The following is a 19,214-nucleotide window of genomic DNA, read 5'->3' as shown; positions in this document are numbered from 1 at the left end:
ATTTGAGGTACGTCTTTTGAATTGATTATTTATTTCTGATCAAATAATGTTTAAACACCTTTTAACTTGCTAGGAATAGTATGTTAAATAATAAGACCTCAGACAAGTTCAAAATTTTGAGGGTTGTCATTCGCATGCGAACAACAATTGGATTGGTTTACGGAATAAACCCACTTAAACAGGATTTTATTGAAAACATTTTTTTTATTAAGTGGCTGCTGTTTTCATATTTATTTTTACCTTTCTATATATTTGAAATAGTGGCTAAGGATAATATGCTGATTTCTTCTTTCGTTTCAGAATCCAAGTGATGTTCCGGCAATTGTGGATAAACAAAAGCAGAATGCAGAACTAGATCGACGACAGTGATTTTTTTAATGTTATTTACCAGAATGGCATCTAGTTTTAATAACTTCATTTGTGTAAAATTACTAATAAATTATTTCAGTTTCTTGTCTGAGTTGTAATGTTGTTTATAGGTTTCGATTTCATTTTATTTGTTAATTTGCAATTTGTCAAGAGTATGTCCCTTTCTTATATATGTTTTCCTATTGAATATTTATTTGTGTTATTTGTATAACAGTATGCTCTCTCAAAAGTGTGCGGTTGGAATATGATATTTAAGCAAAGATTAGCAAAGAAAATTTAGTTCTCTATTACGTTTTGTTTTTAATCACATGCTTCTTCAGTATAATATTCATGATTTGCAATTGCTTCAAATAAACCAATCATAATATGTAATGTAATATTTAGTTTCTTTCCTTACCACTTATAGCTGTTCATATTACAGATGAGATACTTTGGATTCAAGTAACTAAATACATCCAAATGAAAGGGACAGTTTATAAACAGAAGCCTAAGTTCATCTTTGATGAAGTAAAATGAGTTTTTTTGATTTATATAAATAGAAGCGTTTCAATAAAAAATGCTTCTCTTCAAAGGAAAACAATTAATTTCTCATACGGAGACATTTAAATAATGTTCCAAGTAAACATATCATTTTTTCAAAACCCAAAACAGTTTTGCTTTGAGAATAATTTTGCTCAGACTAAAGAATGCATATTTACTTCTCTTGAGCTAATGTAATGATTTCTATTGAAATGTATGCACAATCTTGGTGGAATATTTTTTTTACTTAAAAGAAGCGTTTATTCAATCCATTTGAAATAATGATTCAAATTCAACTTGAGAGAATATGTTTCTCAGTTTGAAAAAATATTTCTTCATGAATATAGGAGAGCAAGATCTCTTTAAATCGAGATAATTTTCATTTTTACTGTGTGGAATCCATTCAGTCATCACGATACCGTTAATGTCGAAAAAAACGATCAACATTGCCTTGAATTTTGATTTGGACATCCTTGGCTTTCTTGATTCTGGGCGATTACAGCTTTGTTTCAATATCGTATTAAAAAATCCAAGTTTCGTCGCAAGTAATGATGTTTTTCATCAGTCCGGGATCTTCTTCCGAACAGACATGCTGGCGCAAGAGTCAGAAGTCAGGTTTTTTGGTACCAACTTCGCACAGACTTTTGTCATGTGTAATTCTCCGTGCAAAATTTTTCTAACCGTTTCTTTATCGGCGTTTATAGCCTCGACAATCATCCGGATGCTCATTTGATGATCTGCACGCATATTTTGGTCACTGTTTCAACTCCAGAAACACCACTCAAAAACACGCTCACGAGATAAATAATTGTCCTCATAGGCCTCTTGCAACAATTTATAACACTCAGTGAAATTTTTTTCAATTCAACGAAAAATTTGAGATTGATAAGTTGATCCTGTTTTTCGTCACACATGGTTTTCGGCACTAGAAACCGCTACTGCACAAATACTATAATAGTGACGAAAACGTGTTTTGGTACGTGAATAGAGAAGATTTCCAGACACCCAACTCACTTCTCGCGCCTCTACGGCGTCCCATAGGCGCTCAGTCTTGTTATTTAATAGCCGGACCTCGAATTGCATTCAAAAAAGTCATAGAGAAATTTTTAGCCAATAAAAAAAACCCAACTCCAAACAAATCGTCAAAAAAAACGTTAAAATCATTTCTAGTTTTAGGTTGCCCAATGAGTTTAAAAGTTATATTTTCTTCATTCCCAGCACGACTAGAAGATAAAGGAGATATCAGTGAAGAGCAAGGTGAACGATTCCACCAAGATATTAAGGAGATGGAAAAAATTACCAGGGAAGATGTGGCGTCTCAATGATGGCAGACCTACTGTTGGACGCTTCAGAGAGTCCTTCCAGATGCTTCCTACAAAAGAGAATGTACCAAAAGGAGTCTCACCAGGGAAAAGAAATGTGTTTAATACTTTCTAATTAAAATAATTAGTTTTGTTACGAAATCATAAATATAAAAAAATGCTTAGTCTTTCATCTTCCATTTTAAGGTGATAACTTGTTCAACATAAATAAATAACTACATTGTTAGAAAATATGACAAAATGTAATGTTTGAATACAGCACAACCAAAAACATAAGAATTATGCAAAAAAATATAACTACTCTCAATATTTTTGCAGACTAATGTTATGTTTACAGTAGCTGATCACTCACCAACAAAAGGGGAAGAAAATTTAGCTCCAAAACCGTACAACAGAGGGTAAAGGTGGCTCAATTGTATTAAAATGACATCAAAATGTTCGGTATCATTACGTATGAGTGCCTCAACGGCCTCGTGCTTCAGTTCACTCCCGATAACCTGCTGAAATATATGGAAAAAATTCCAGATGATGATCAGTGGTAATTTTTTCGAAGCAAGGATCGGAATTATATGCAATTTGTGCGCCACTTCGTAGCCGGATCGAACGTCGATTTCCGTCAAGTTGTTCAAACTGGGATCGTTCAGAACGTCTGTAGTTATCACAGTGACTTTGTGTCCTCTGAGGGAAAGTTCTTTCCAAATCGGTTGGAAAATTCTTTGATGACTAAGCGATGGTGCTGGAAAAATTCCTAATATCTTCGCACCGATTCCGCAGTCTAACAAAATAGCGAAAAACAACAGGTGGAAGTACATTTCAACTAGATTTCTCCGTCAACTGCGTTCGAGAACGATTCACTATCAACTGTCTTTGTTTCTTTTCATTTATTAGAATTATAATGACAAACATTGCAAAATACTATAATCTCTAGCAGATACATTTTTATTTACAATAGGAGAATTAACACAAAAATAAGTATGTAGTGAGTGGAGACAACATGTGCAAACATTTCATTATATTTATAAAGGGTTACCATTTACTTTTCAATGCCTTCTCTACATACATTTGTCAAGAAACAGGCAACTGTTACTCAAATTACTGCAGAATGAATAACATTTTCTGAATTAGGGAGAGTTTTGATGGTCCAGAACAATTGAACTCTTGTTGTCAAAAATAATGAAAGAGTTTGGTCAATGTACTTTGTATAAAGCCATTTAATCGACTGATTTTCAACGTTTTTCCATACTTGTTATGTATCAATTCCTATTTTTTGGTGAGCATTATTATATATTCATGGTAAACGAATACATTTTATAATCATAAGACATGTGCAGTTAGCTGAATTTCTGACTGAACCTTTATTCATTTCGAAATCAAAACTAAATCAATAATGAAAAGGATTTACGTGTATGTAGATTATGAAACTGTCAAGGTTGATAAGGATGTTATATCTCTCTTTTGAATTATAAGTTTTCAAAAATTATTCATTTCGAAAATGGAAAAACAGTACTGAATTCCCCCTAGTTGCACAATTACAAAATTATAACTTGACAGTGAATACAATTAGTTATAACTAACTTATTTCGTCACGCAGGACGTTATTTATAGTAAAATAATTGTTTACATAAGCTGAACATAGAACAAAGAGAATAAAAGTACTTATTCGTGTCGTCGTTTGAAGAAGTACGTATTACCAGGTGTTGATTTCGCAGAATCAGCGTTGACATTTGATTTTGTTTACTACCTACATGTCACCTTGGGTATGAATGAAGAAGGTCAATAAACAACATATAACAACTTCCTTCATATTCAAAAAAATAGTGCGATGCGGCAACTTTTTATGACTGGGTTAGGTCCAAAGTCAGTGGGTCTATTCGACACTCCGCCGCAACCCGCAAGGATCTATTGTGGCTCACACCTATTCACACTCAACCAAATGAGCCAGCTTCTTAACGAAGCCGATTAGTTTGTATGGTTAGTGGTCTTTCAGGTCATATGGTGAGAGTACGGCTCTGCCGAACTCTAAAGACCTGATTCCCCAGCGGGGCAGGCACAAAGTATATGCTTTGGTAATGAGGTAGTCGAATAGTCAAGTTGCAAGATTCCCACCTTGATACCCAAGACAACCTTCCCATATGAGGGTTTTTGCACGTCTGCTACACCTGACGATGCCTTAGATTCAGCCATGCAGGTCTTTTTCGCCTCTGGTTTTGGTGAATCATTACTTGAGCGCAAACGTTTGCTAACCTGCTCATGGAGGATGGTTTGTTCCCCCATCTGAGACAGATTCTGCGTACGCCACTCAAGAATTTGGTGCAAGGCGGTTTTATAAGGTACCCCGCTCTTGAGGAGAAGACTCGCTCGTTTTCTTACTGCACCACCAAACCTTTTTTTTTTAATTCAGTTGTTGGATCAGGAGTTGTGGAGTTGAAAAGCTCTCGCTCCTGAACTAAATTTACAGGGAGGTCAGTTGGAGTCGTAAACTCGACATCCATCTCCTCTGTAGACTCGCTCCTGAACTGAATCTACAGGAAGGTCCGTTGAAGTCGTTAACTCGACATTCATCTCCTCTGTAGACTCGTTCCTGAAGTAAATTTACAGGAAGTTCGGTTGGAGTCATAAACTCGACATCCATCTCCTCTGTAGACTCGCTCCTGAATTAAATTTACAGGTAGGTCAGTTGGAGTCGTAAACTCGACATCCATCTCCTCTGTAGACTCGCTCCTGAACTGAATTTACAGGAAGGTCCGTTGGAGTCGTTAACTCGACATTCATCTCCTCTGTAGACTCGTTCCTGAAGTAAATTTACAGGAAGTTCGGTTGGAGTCATAAACTCGACATCCATCTCCTCTGTAGACTCGCTCCTGAATTAAATTTACAGGTAGGTCAGTTGGAGTTGTAAAGTCGACATCTATCTCCTCTGTAGACTCGCTTCTGAACTAAATTTACAGGGAGGTCCGTTGGAGTCGTAAACTCAATATCCATCCTCTCTGTAGACTCGCTTCTGAACCGAATTTACAGGGAGGTCAGTTGGAGTCGTAAACCCGATATTCATCTCCTCTGTAGACTCGCTCCTGAACTAAGTTTACAGGGAGATCAGTTGGAGTCGTGAACTCGACATCCATCTCCTCTGTAGACTCGCTCCTGAATTAAATTTACAGGAAGGTCATAAACTCGACATCCATCTCCTTTGTAGACTTGTTCCTGATCTAAGTTTACAGGAAGGTCAGTTGGAGTCGTAAATTCGACATCAATCTCCTCTGTAGACTCGCTCCGGATCTGAGTTTACAGGGAGGTCAGTTGATGTCGTAAGCTCGACATCAATCTCCTCTGTAGACTCGCTCCTGATATAAGTTTACAGGGAGGTCAGTTGGTGTCGTAACCTCGACATCCATCTCCTCTGTAGACTCGCTTCGGATCTAAGTTTACAGGGAGGTCAGTTGGTGTCGTAAGCTCGACAACCATCTCCTTTGTAGACTCGCTCCTGATCTAAGTTCACAGGGAGGTCAGTTGGTGTCGTAAGCTCGACATCAATCTCCTCTGTAGACTCGCTCCTGATCTATGTTTACAGGGAGGTCAGTTGGTGTCGTAACCTCGACATCCATCTCCTCTGTAGACTCGCTTCGGATCTAAGTTTACAGGGAGGTCGGTTGGTGTCGTAACCTCGACATCCATCTTCTCTGTAGACTCGCTTCGGATCTAAGTTTACAGGGAGGTCAGTTGATGTCGTAAGCTCGACATCAATCTCCTCTGTAGACTCGCTCCTGATCTAAGTTTACAGGGAGGTCAGTTGGTGTCGTAAGCTCGACAACCATCTCCTTTGTAGACTCGCTCCTGATCTAAGTTCACAGGGAGGTCAGTTGGTGTCGTAAGCTCGACATCAATCTCCTCTGTAGACTCGCTCCTGATCTATGTTTACAGGGAGGTCAGTTGGTGTCGTAACCTCGACATCCATCTCCTCTGTAGACTCGCTTCGGATCTAAGTTTACAGGGAGGTCGGTTGGTGTCGTAACCTCGACATCCATCTCCTCTGTAGACTCGCTTCGGATCTAAGTTTACAGGGAGGTCAGTTGATGTCGTAAGCTCGACATCAATCTCCTCTGTAGACTCGCTCCTGATCTAAGTTTACAGGGAGGTCAGTTGGTGTCGTAACCTCGACATCCATCTCCTCTGTAGACTCGCTTCGGATCTAAGTTTACAGGGAGGTCGGTTGGTGTCGTAAACTCGACATCCATCTCCTCTGTAGACTCGCTCCTGATCTAAGTTCACAGGGAGGTCAGTTAAAGTCGTAAATTCGACATCAATCTCCTCTGTAGACTCGCTCCTGATCTAAGTTTACAGGGAGGTCAGTTGATGTCGTGAGCTCGACATCAATCTCCTCTGTAGACTCGCTCCTGATCTCCATGAAAGTTAAAAGGGACTCACTGGGCATTCGATGAAGTCTTGGAAGATCTCGTATCAAAGAGGCTGAATCACGTGCGTCACCAAAATATGAGATTACCAGTAATTCAATTTCATCGCAGGTTTGAGGTATTCTAGAACTGACGAGTTCTGATGCTTTTCCGTTCCATTCATTTTTGATATGAATTTGATTTTGTACAACCATGCGTTAAGCGGTATTACAAGCATGTAAAAATATATTGATGATAATAATTTTATGTGCATCGTACTCAGGTATGATTGAAAATATTCCATTGAATTTGTAACGCCAAGTTCGGGTACAGGGTTTGCTCTATGGACAACCAAAGGAGTCGACCTTGTATTGCAAATTGCATATGCAGGAAATTTTCTGTGAAGATTCCTGCACTAACGCCTGTCGGATATAATCCAACGCCGTTCGTGGTATTAGCCAGCGTAGTAGTTGTTTTCTGATAGGCGTCAGTCCATTCAATCTACTGTGTAGGTATATTCGAGACTGGCTTGAACATTTAAAGTTCATTTCTTTAGATTTGTTTACTGTCATTCTTCAAGCATAGCCCACTGACTAATAAGAAAGTTTTTCTAATATGTTTCGGGTCGTATTCTGGAGCTTTATTGGGTTTGAGTGATTCAATAACTTTTTTTCCTGTTGCCGGTTCCAAAAAAATTGAATGGCAGATTTTTTAGCCCGTTAAAAAATAAAAAAAATTTTTGACAGTTTTTAGGAGAATTGTTAGGTTTTTTTTGTTCACAGTAAAATCACGTGCAATATTCCGAAAGTAGTTATTTGAAGAAGAGTGTTCAATTTCTTGGGCTTTGTATAGGTTAGGTTAGGTCGAAAGGGAGTGGGTCTATTCGATCCTTCATCGCAACCCGTAAGGGTTATTGAGGCTCAACCCTGTTCACTCTCGACTAAAATCAACTTCTTAACGAAGCCGTTAGTTTGTACCGTCAGTGGTCTTTCAGATCAGAATGTAAGAGTACGGCTCTGCCAAACTCTGAAAACCTGATTCGGTCCCCAGCGGGGCATCACAAAGTATGAGCTCTGCTGTTCAATCATTTTCCAAACAGAGGCGACAAATACTGTCATCCGACAGTCCGAATCTCTGCATATGATGATTCAAATGACAGTGACCTCTGGGAAAGTCTGTTAGACATAGTAGTTCATCCCTGTTTGATATGAGGCTTCAAAGAGTGAGTAAACGCCTTGAAGTGAGCCAATCCTGAAAAATTCTGCCAGAACTCCAAAAATCTTCTTGACATCTAGGTGCTCAATGTTTGTTTGGCAAAGCCTGAAGCGATACCAATGACAGGTTCTGGTCTGATGGAGCTGCTTGTAGCACCCTCCTTCGCAAGGGAGTCAGTAGCTTCATTGCCATCCAGGCCAGTATGGCCAGGAATTCAGACCAGAGACAATATGTTGAGTCTTCCTATCGAGGAGAGTCGTTTGTGGCGATTTGCTACTAATTTAGACGTTGCTCTGTAGGAACCAAGAGCTTCCAACGCCGTTTGACTGTCCGAGAATATTTTTATTGACATGTATATGAGGTTGGATTCTTCCAATCTTCCAGCATACAATTCAATAAAGTAAATTTTCGCTTGAAATACAGCCGCATAGGTTCCTAGGCAGGTTGATATCTCTGTCTTGGGTCTGTGACTAAAAACACGTGCACCAGAACCTTAAAGTGTTTTTGATCCATCTGTGAACCAGCAACTATCTACTCTTAATATTTTCTTCTCCCGGAGGATCCAGTCTTCTCTACTCGGGAACACTACTTTATAAGGCAGTTCGTGGTTGACAGTTGGAGGCATAATGTCAGAGGTCATTCTCAGAATGCTGTGGTCTTTGTATAGCTCCAATATTGTTTTCCTCTGATTTTTACTATTGACATTCATTGTTTCAGGACACTTCTAATTTTTTTACTTGTTTGTTGTTTACTTGTTTTACTCACTTCTGGTTTTTCTCAACATGAATTTTAAGTTATTTTCATAGTCAATACACTCGGTTTTCAAATCTTCATTTGTTGGATCTCTTTAGTATTCCTCCTATATGCTATCCCTATCATTAATTTACTGTACTGATATGGAAGTCACCCAGTCTGATATGTGTCTTTATGGAATCATGTCTATGAAAAAAACAAAAAATTCAAGTACACCAAACGTTTTCTCAATCTTCGGTTCACAACATACTGAAAATTCATCGTCCAATGCAAATATGTAGATCAAGAGAGATAAAATTATCTTTCAAATGGCATTTAGATACTATTCGTCATCAAAATATTCCATTTAACTTGGATTTTCATATAAAATGTCATTACTTACCAATTACAGGAGCAGAAAACTTGGTGCCGAAACCATACACAAGTGGAAAAAGGTGACTCGTTTGTAAAAGTACAACATCGAAATATTTTGCATCATTTTCTATAAGCTTTTTTACAGCTTCATGTTGCAGTTCACTACTCATAACTCGTTGTATGTCATGGAAAATATTCAAAATTTTGATCAATACAAAATTTTTTGATTTCATTTTTTCCAACAATTTCAAATCTTCAAACACTTTGTATCCAATTCTCACATCAATTTCCGTCAAATTCACCAAACTTAAATCATTCAAAATATCTGGTGTTATCACAGTAACCTCATGTCCTCTGAGGGAGAGTTCCTTCCAAATCGGTTGGAAAATTCTTTGGTGGCTGATGGATGGTGCTGGAAAAAAACCCAGAACTTTTGAACTTTGTACATAATTTGCAAATAACGCGATGCAAACTATTGTCAACCTCATGTTATCTCGAGTTGTTTGCTAAAACTGAATGTTTTTTATCTTTTTCATTTCATTTTCTGTAATCAATGGAAGCTCACCAAAGCACTGATAACCTAATCCCTCCTAGAAATATTCCTTTCAATTAAAATGATATTTCGTTACCAAACTTCTCTTCACTTCATATAATGTGTGCGATTTCAAAACGCAACACCCTGTTATTTTGGAGCCCATGAACCGATTTTGAAAAATAAAGACGTCCATGTATAACTAAAAACAAATATATATAACTATAAAACAACAAAACACGACAGATACTAAACTGTACATATGAAGGTAATTAACAGTTTTTTATCGAGAGTAACTAATAAAACTCGTCAACGGTGTAGCAGTGTTTTTCGATAAGATATTTTTTCAATTGTCTTTTGAAAATGCAGATGTTCATTGAGTTCTCAATAGAAACATCTAGCTTGTTATACAGTTTGGGTCCAAGGTATAGGTGACTCTTCTGATAGAGGAAGGTTCGGTGAGGATTTGCTATCAACAACCCTCTAATTCTAGTTGCGTATGGGTGGTCTTGCTGATTTGCGCTGAATTTTACTCTATTCTTACGAACGTAGAGACACATTTCATATATATACAGACCAGCAATTGTGAGTATTTCCAGCTCTTTGAATGAGCTTCTACATGAGTGTCGCCATCCTAAACTAGCAATTATTCTGACCGCGCGCTTTTGTAATATAAATACTCTTTCAGCAGAGGAGCTCATACCCCAATTCAAGATTCCATAGCGCAAGTGACAGCCAATAGTTGCATAGTACAGATTTAGGAGCACCTCTCTTCCACAATGATTCGACATAAATATCAATGCATAACAGTTCTTTCGTAGTTTATCACATAGTGAATCTATACATATGAGGACCCCAATTCAGCTTATGATCTAGAATTAGACCTAGCATTTTTGTTTCTAGTTTGGATGTCAGCTCTAGTTAGCTATCTTCACATATTTTGAGAGTTTCGGTGTTGTTCTGCATTGTGAATAATTCTGTTTTGCTGATTTTTAGAGCTGAATGATTTTTTTCAGCCCATTTCATTATTTTCTCATATACGGATTCTGTTGTTTGTGCAAGTGCTAATGTATTACAATCAGTGACCAGAACAGTGTATCAGTGTATCGTCTACATATGCAACTATATGTACTTTTGACAGACTATTTAGGTATTGTATCATGTCGTTCGCATAAATAGACCCCTGTGGAACTCCTTGCTTGCAGGCCAAGGACTGACTGTGAACACCATGAATTCTCACTGTTTGTAACCTGTACTCTAGATATGACCTCATCCAATCTTGGGCAACTCCACGAACCCCATAGCAATGAATTTTCTGGATTAGTACATAGTGATCCACACAGTCAAATGCTCTAGAAAAATCTATGAACCACAAATTTGCAGTTTGTTATCCAAGGTTGTTACTACGTGTTGTATGAAATCATATAAAGCTGTTTCCGTGCTTTTATTTTACATGAAACCATGCTGGTTTGTCGAAAGTAATTCATTTTTGAGGAGAAACGATAAAAACTGATTTATAATATTAATTTTGTAGACCTTGGATATACTAGAGAGAAGACTTACCCCTCTATAGTTCTCATAGCTTTTTGAGTCTCCTTTTTTGAAGTGCGTTAGTTATCTGATGACAACTCCCAAACTCATAATTTTTTAACTGACCCTGTATAACAAACTGTACACTTCAAAGGAAAGGTGAAGTAGCAATTGACATGAGAAACACATGAAATATTCAAATACGAAGTTTTATCATCGTAATAGGTACAGATAGATGCCCCTAGTTCAATCAAAAATCAAAAGTTGAAAATGTTTTATCCATTTCCTTTGAATTTTTTGTATGATTTCGGCAAAAACCTCATGATTTAATTTCATGCGGCATATTCATATGATAAGATCAATAAGTCAGGCCCTGTTTTTCATAGCAGGCTTTGAAATTGAGTAATTTTTGACAGTTAGTACTTGGTGAAGAGTTTTGCGAATGGTAAATCTCAACTTGTCGAGAGAATTGAGATTGTGCGTTTAGTTGGTGATAATGGCCGCGGAAGAATTCAACAAAAAACATCCGAATCGTGAACCAATTCAACATACAACCGTCTCCAGGACCAACAAAGTGGTCGACCTACAGTTATCCAGGATGAGGATTTGAGAACTCTGGTGACCACTGACCCATCACGAACGGGATGGCGGAGAAACTTGGCGCCAACTATTATGCGGTTTCTGATGGTTTAAAATGTATTGGAAAGGTCAAAAGTCTCGAAAAATGGGTGCCCTACGATTTAAACGATCGACAGAATATGTCACGTTTCGAAGTATGTTCTTCTTTGTTTTTAAGCAACCAAAACGATCCTTTTTTGCGGCCGATCATCATGTGTGATGGAAAATGAATCATCTACGACAACAGGGGACGTTCAGGACAGTGGTTGACACCGCTGAGCCACCCAGCCACTTCCTAAACGAAAAAATACACCAAAAAAGACCATAGTTATTGTATGGTGTGATTCACTATAACTTTCTGGAACCGGACCAGACCATCACAAGTAGAGTACTTTTGTGAAAAAAATCAACGAAACATACTGAAAACAGCAACAGCAGAAGGCAATGATATCAAGCGGAGAACATTCTTCAGAATGTTTTGTTTTGTGCCGCCTACCCCCAATTCGAGCTGGAGAGCTTCGTAACCTAACCAAGATAGATTCGATCTTGGAGGCAGAATCAAAAGCTGAAATCGTTGAATATGTGGACGCTGTTGAGAAATCAACCATCAAGTATGAGGAAAAAAGAACTCTTGGAAGGGGTACTGGCACAGAGCCAAAGAAATCATTACTCCGTCAACTGTTGACAGGAGAATCTACTAAGATCAAGTCTGCTACTGAGGTAGCCACTCCCAGACATAACTACACCTTTCTTGAGATGTCCACCGAGGTACCCAGTAACAATACTACCATTTCCGAAGAAAATCCGACATTCCCTGATGCTGCTGATATTACTACGGAGACTATCGGCCCTATTACCATATGAAAGTCTCCAACTATTCCAAATACCATCATGGGGTAGTCAGTGGCACTACAGGATGATGGTGTAAAATTTTTATTGAAAACACATACAGTGTCCGAGGGTTGGTTAACTCATATTAGACAGCTGATCGGCTAGGAAATAGCTGAGCGTCATCGTCTTCTAGTCATCGAAATTGAACTAGCTGAATTCGATCGGAACTGAGAATCCTTCGAGAAGGACAATGAAAATATTCTCACCTTAGACCAAAAACGTGTTCGGACGAACATTTCCAACGCTCTGTTTAGGCAAAGTAAATCCGAGTTTTGGCGCCGATTAATTACTGTAGATGAAGTTTGGATACATCATTATACGCCCTTAACGAAGATACAGTCCACACAGTGGACTGCAGAGGGAAAAAGTGATGGCTACTGTTTTTTGGATAGTCATGGAGTTATTCTGATCGATCATCTTCAAAAAGGAAAAACCATTCCAGGAGCATATTATAGTAATAGTACAATTACATAATGTTAGACACTAAATGCTCAGAAAATATCATCACACTGAAACTGAAACATTGTTGTCATTTATGCTCATCTGTTCAGTATGATTTCTGTAAGCCATTACAAGAGACAGATTGAGGCAAAAACGTCAGTCATTTCTGAAAATTTAACATCTACTATTTTGGAATTATAGTATATGCATTATCACGTGACCAAATGAAGGCAGAACTTGTGTAAAAACGGCCACATTTACAGAAAAACAAAATCCAAGACTCAGCGTTTCACACCTAAGCGGTTACCATGGTGAGTTACGGTTTTAACTGCTTGACCATCCGCCTCACCCACCAGATCTAGCTCCAAGCAACTTGTTTATGTTTCTCATCTGAAAATTGCGCTCAAAGGACAAAAATGTTCATCAAATGAAGAAGCAAACACTTTTGTGCACTTTTACAGAGGAAAACGACGAGTACGATTTGGACGGGTTACAAAGATGAGAGCATCGCTGAAAGAAGTGTGCAGATTTTAAGGAAGATTATGTTGAGAAAAACATTCTGAAAATATATCTTGTATTTTTGTTAGGTTGGAAACTCTTTAGATCATTCTCCTATCTACAACCAAAGAAATCTATTTCTGTTTGAAATCTGTTTCAAAATCTGTTTATTCCGTTAACCAGCTGTCGCACCCCTACGAACGACAACCCTCAGAAGTGGAAACTTGTACGAGCTGAGGATTAACGAGGCCTTACCTTTTAACGTGTGATTCCTAACACGGGTTGGATGATAGCAAGTGAAAATCGATCGTTCAGCCAGAGGATTGAACCAGCGACCAATACGGCGGTCGATTTGAGTGAGTGAACAAAGCACCCACGTCGAACCGACTGGCTACCGACCGACATATGTTTACTTTTCAAATCAGAGAGTATGACTGAGAACTTAGAAGTAATTCCCTTAATTTATTCATTTTCAATAAAATGGTAACAGATATTACTGACGAATCTGAAAGAAATATTAAACTTAAGTATCAGTAGTATCACCACGAAAAAAAGTTACTCATCAAGATAGCAATGAAACCCTAGCAGCTCTAAAAAATTTCGAATTGGCCAAATATGGATGAAGATGTGAGAAACACTTGTAATACAAATATGAACTATCCATGTTTATAATTAAACAAATTGTTCAATCGTTATCATGGATAGTATTGTTAATTTCATCAAGTAATGGGTCAGTCATAAAATATGAACGTCATCCAACAGCATTAGTCTCGGAACCAACACCAATAGGACGGTATCCCGATTGGTTAACGTGGGTGGTTTGCTCGACACACTCAATCGACCTCTGTGTGAACCGGTGGTTCGAACCGCAAGGCCGGACGATCGATTTCCACTCCCCATCGTTCAAACCGTGTTAGGAATCACATGTTAAAAGGTGGAACCTCGTTAGTCCTCATCTCGCACAAGTTTTGAAATTTCAGAGTTGTTGTTTGTAGGGGGGGTGACAGCTGATTAGCGGAAAAACAAATGTTAATAGACAGAATAGAACAAAGTCCACTAGAAAATATTTATATTGATTTTTTCGAATACTCATGACAATACTTTCTCACAATCGTTGATAATTAATCTATATTTGGACAACCTCATTCTATAAATTCTCTCTCAGCGGTAGGAACAACAAATAAACTCATTTATTTTATACTCCGCTATGCAAATGAAATCACATCTGATAACGAAGTCGAATTAAAAAACCATATCATTCTAGATTTATGTTTATTACGTTAAATTGGTATTCACTGTACAACCGCGTATAATCTAAATAGTAACAGCCCCATAAAAAGATTTTATTCCAGTCTAATTGAAATTCTCAGAGTATTACACGAAGAGAAACAAGATTTTTCAATTACGCTCTCTCATCGTATACTAACAGCATTCACACAAATACTGGTTACACACCCTTCCAAATATTACGAGGACGTTCAGATTATAAAAACCCATTCAAAATGGATGAAAATGAACAAATCACTCAATATATACGAAAACATTCAAAGAATTAAAAAACTGTTTCAGATCTCATGAACAACAAATCAACGAAAAAACAAAACTTACAAAGAGCTAACAGGCATAGACAAAGAGAAATTACGGTAGACGCCAATAAACCTATTTATAAAAACCACCGGACAATGTTGAACAAAAATCAATAATTAAATTAAATGAAAATGGATTATTAGGTAAATTCACCATTTCAGATCTTTGAAACTGCAACGTTTTGTTAAAGACGAAACAAGACAAAAGAATGAATATCCCCATGATGACTTTCCTCTTTCTACCTTTGCTACTTACCTCAAAAACAAAAAAATACATTACCTAATACTTTCCTTCCAATTGCGATACGCTGAATTAATCGTATCAAAACATTAATTTTCCTATCATATTAAATTAATTCAAGCTAACCTTCACATTTATTTTTTAATATTATTATACAGTGCATTTTCCTCTCTTTTTATTTTTTGAACGGGTCAACTCGAAAAATTGAAATTTGAGCTGATGGAATTAATGCATGATTACTTTATTTTGAAGTGAAATTGACAGATGAAAGTTTCAAGATGGCGACTGAGCGCCATTTGGGAAAAAATTGAATGGGAAGAGAGGTCTTATGACACATCATTTTGAAGCTCCTGATGTATACTTCAAAACCCTTGAATATGAAGTCAATATCTTCACCTACTATAAGATGGCGAAACATTTAATAATACCCTGAAGACAAACACATTTATATCGATATTTCTAGAAATATTCCTTTTTATCTGCTATATGGTAATCCGTCCCAGATCATCCGTCCATTCCGGAAGAACAGCAATTGCAAATAATTGGTGAGATGGTAGTAAATCCTGAACAGTCTAATTTTTCCGTCGCGAATGTTTGTGAGGTGTCTCCTTCTACTGTGTGGTGACTTTTGAAGAAGAATAGGTATCATCTATACAAAATTAAAATGGTACACCAATTTAATGAAGATGACCCTGATCGAAGAACAGAATTCTGCGAAATCATGACGGAAACCATTGCAAAGCATCCTACCTATCTCCACAATATTTGGAACTTCCATTTTGTGCATTTAGAAACTTGAGTTTCTGATGAACTGACCATACCACACAGTCCCCTACGGCTCTGAGGAATGATTGATTCTCTACAGCCCCCTACGATTCTAAATAATGATTCTTGCTCCACAATATTTGTTTCAGTGACGAATGTACATTTTTTCAAACGGCAATGTTCACAGAGAAAATTGACATTATTGACCAACCCTCACGTTTTCCGGGAAACACATACCCAATATCCAGAAAAACATAACGTTTGGGCAGTTATATTGAGAAACCATATCGTAGGACCTCCATTTATTGATCAAAATTTAACAGGGGAACTGTATTTGAATATGCTGGAAACTACTGCTGACCCTCTCATCACTGAAATCGTTGAAGCGAATCCTAAGGAATTCGATATGGATATTGTATTCAAACAAGATGGAGCACCATCACATTACTCCAGACAAGTGAGAAACTATTTGGATACTACTTTTCCCGGTCGTTAGATTGGCCGTCGAGGTCCTACAGAATGGCCAGCCCGCTCACCAGATTTGACACCGTCGGACTTTTTTATGAGGCTATTTGAAGCAAAAGGTGTGTGTTACTGTGTTCGATAATATTCAGCGTGAAATATCGGATACGCTATTCATATGTCAAGAAGTTCAAGGCAACCATTTCGAGCATCTTCTGAACTGACCTCAAGCTTATTACCTCATATAATGTAGTTAAATGTCAATGTATTGAAAGTTCCGCCATTTTGTAGTAGTTGACCATTTTGACATTATATTCTAGGATTGTGAAGCATTTGTCAGGAGCTTCAAAAAGATATATCACAAAACCTCCCTTTCCATTTAGTTTTTTTCCCAGATGACGTCCAGTTGCCATCTTGAAAGTTACACCTGTCAATTTCACTTCAAAATAAAGTATTCATGCTTTAATTTCATTATCCCAAATTTCAATTTTTTGAGTTGACCCGTTCAAAACATTAAAGTAGGGGGACATTGAAAAAAAGCACTGTATAGAAAACGCTAATTTTGAGAAAACCTCAATCGAAAATAAAAATTACTACTTATTCAGTAGAAATTAATAATGAAATAAATTATGCTACACATAACATATAAGCTGTCTGATCAAAAAATAAGGTGAGTTTTCATTTTCCTAAAAAAAAAGATTTATTCATTCATCGATTTCTATTTTTTCCTATTCGGATTTTCATCGGTTGTTGATGTGCTGGGACAAGCGTCTTCATTCACATCTTCCTGTAAAAATATTGTACTACTTGTTAATATTTTTCTGACACTAGAGTACAATCATCGTATGCCACTGTCAACATTTCAAGTATTTTTAAACAAAATTTGATGCAAATTTTTGGTATAATAGCAGAAAATCGCGGAACAAGCAAAACACTCTAACTTGTATGCCTCTCACCAACAAACTGAACATGCTAAACAGCTGAAACTGAAATATGTTCGGGACGAATGTATCAACTGAAATCGCTAATAAAATGTACGTAGCCCGCGAAATTTGAACATTCACCTTATTTTTTGAATAGACGTCGTAAGTATTGTAACGAATTTGAAGCCGCCCCTGACAGATAGGCCAGCCGACTCATCGAACAAACACATGACCTCACCTCAAAAGAATGCAGTCGGGAATCTAAATTCTAGTACCGAACCGACTACAGATTTCTAGAAAGGACCGTTACCGATATGAGCACGGATTCCCGACCCAAGAGGGCAGTTCATAAAGTGAATCGAACGGCTAAACAAGAAATTCAAATAGTGGAAATAAATTAAGCGTTAGTTGCTAAGTGTTGTAAATAAATTAGTTCGTGATTAGTGAAATATTGTTGAAAATAAATTTGTTCAAGACAGTTAATTCTTTAAATTTGTCACAAGTGGTGATCAGAAGTGGATTTGTGAAATGAATCTGTGAGCGCTTAGTGGAAAATCTTTGTATTGCGGTGAAATTGACTATAAGAGAGACACTGGTGATTCGTTGTGTTTCGCGAAGTGGACAGTACCGGACTACGGAAATATAAACTAATAGACCTATTTCGCGAAAAATAGACTTGTGAAAGTAAATAAGTGTTTTTGGACTCGATTAAAATAAGTGGACATATACAATTTTGTGGAAAAAAGACAATAAGAAACAAAATGTGTAATTTGATTTTGAGTCAGTCAGTATTATAAGACAACAGACGACACTAAAAAAAAGACTCCTGAACGAAATGATTGAAATAACAAAACATGGTCGGATATTGAAAACTTACACACCTAATATTTCAATCTAATAGAAAAAATCAAATAATAACTAACTTTGGAATCATTAACAGACTGCTTTTTCCAAATACAATTCTCATTTATTTCATGGGATTTTTTCGAATTATAAAGAACGATTTACAGACAGTTCAGATTGTTAATCCCTTCGTGTCTATGTCAAAGTCTTTCAGGAACCTGTGTACGTATTTATATTTTATGTCGAAATTATTCACTTCACCCTTCAACTCGGAAAGCCGCTCTAAATGTAAGTACTCATCAACGTTGTTTTTTCGTAAAGTGTTCGAAACGTTTATTATTTTTCAACGATTGTTATATCACATAATTTATTTTGTTTCTAACAGAACTGCTTTGTAAATTTCCATTTTAATATGTATGTCTTGTTCTTATACTTCAGAGTCCTGAAGATGAAACAATAAAGTTTCGAAACGTCGACAATTCAGAAATTGTTCAACATTTTGACCGAATTCCCGCCAACTTGACAATCAAAATCATATTCAACGGTCGCCATCCTATTCAAATATGCAATTTAAAATTTTCAAACAGGAATTCAAATTTTGGTATAGTTTCCTAGGACTTATAGATACATATAAAAATGTGAAGAGTATTCTTATATCTGAGTCTAGCGCTTGTACTGGGTGACGGTCCAGGAAAGTTATAGTTAGTATCTTGCAGTTAGATTGAAAATCTCCAAATGATTTCTTTCAAGGTTTTGGTAAAATTAGTTTTCCTACATTCAATGTCTCTATAGAAATAAGGACAAAATACAAGCACAAATCCTTGAGTAACTCTAAGAGCGGAGCTCGTGCGAAAGTAGCGATTCACATTGGATTTGAATCGCTGGAGATCAAATCCATTTGGCAAAACATTCTGGAAAAAGTTTATTCACATAAACGCAGTTCTTCAAATGAAGGAGTTCTTAA

The 19,214-nt window shown here is 37.1% G+C and overlaps 1 protein-coding gene across 4 annotated transcripts in view; it reads right to left on the bottom strand.

Annotated features, from left to right (window-relative positions):
* Window positions 1-9,441, bottom strand: part of LOC111508063 (UDP-glucosyltransferase 2) — a 52,927-nt gene extending 43,486 nt beyond the window's left edge. Inside the window, exons 1-2 of one of the 4 annotated variants that reach the window (XM_074181349.1) lie at window positions 8,949-9,441; window positions 2,189-2,260 (exon numbers count right to left, since the gene is read on the bottom strand). In XM_074181349.1, the coding sequence (XP_074037450.1) occupies window positions 2,189-2,260; window positions 8,949-9,408 (532 nt within the window). In that variant the 5' untranslated portion in view covers window positions 9,409-9,441. Of the gene's footprint in view, window positions 1-2,188; window positions 2,261-2,562; window positions 3,074-8,948 lie in introns of those variants that run through there. The other 3 variants (XM_074181348.1, XM_074181351.1, XM_074181352.1) reach the window with 3 other exon arrangements.
* Between the last annotated feature and the right edge of the window lie 9,773 nt (window positions 9,442-19,214).

This window comes from Leptinotarsa decemlineata, unplaced genomic scaffold (genome assembly GCF_025532065.1).
Source record: "Leptinotarsa decemlineata unplaced genomic scaffold, Ldec_3_MD MMD2_tig00026307_RagTag_RagTag, whole genome shotgun sequence".
NCBI classification, from domain to species: Eukaryota; Metazoa; Arthropoda; class Insecta; order Coleoptera; family Chrysomelidae; genus Leptinotarsa; species Leptinotarsa decemlineata.
The sequence above is the reverse complement of the archived record's forward strand: the minus strand, read 5'-3'. Positions and strand labels throughout refer to the sequence as shown.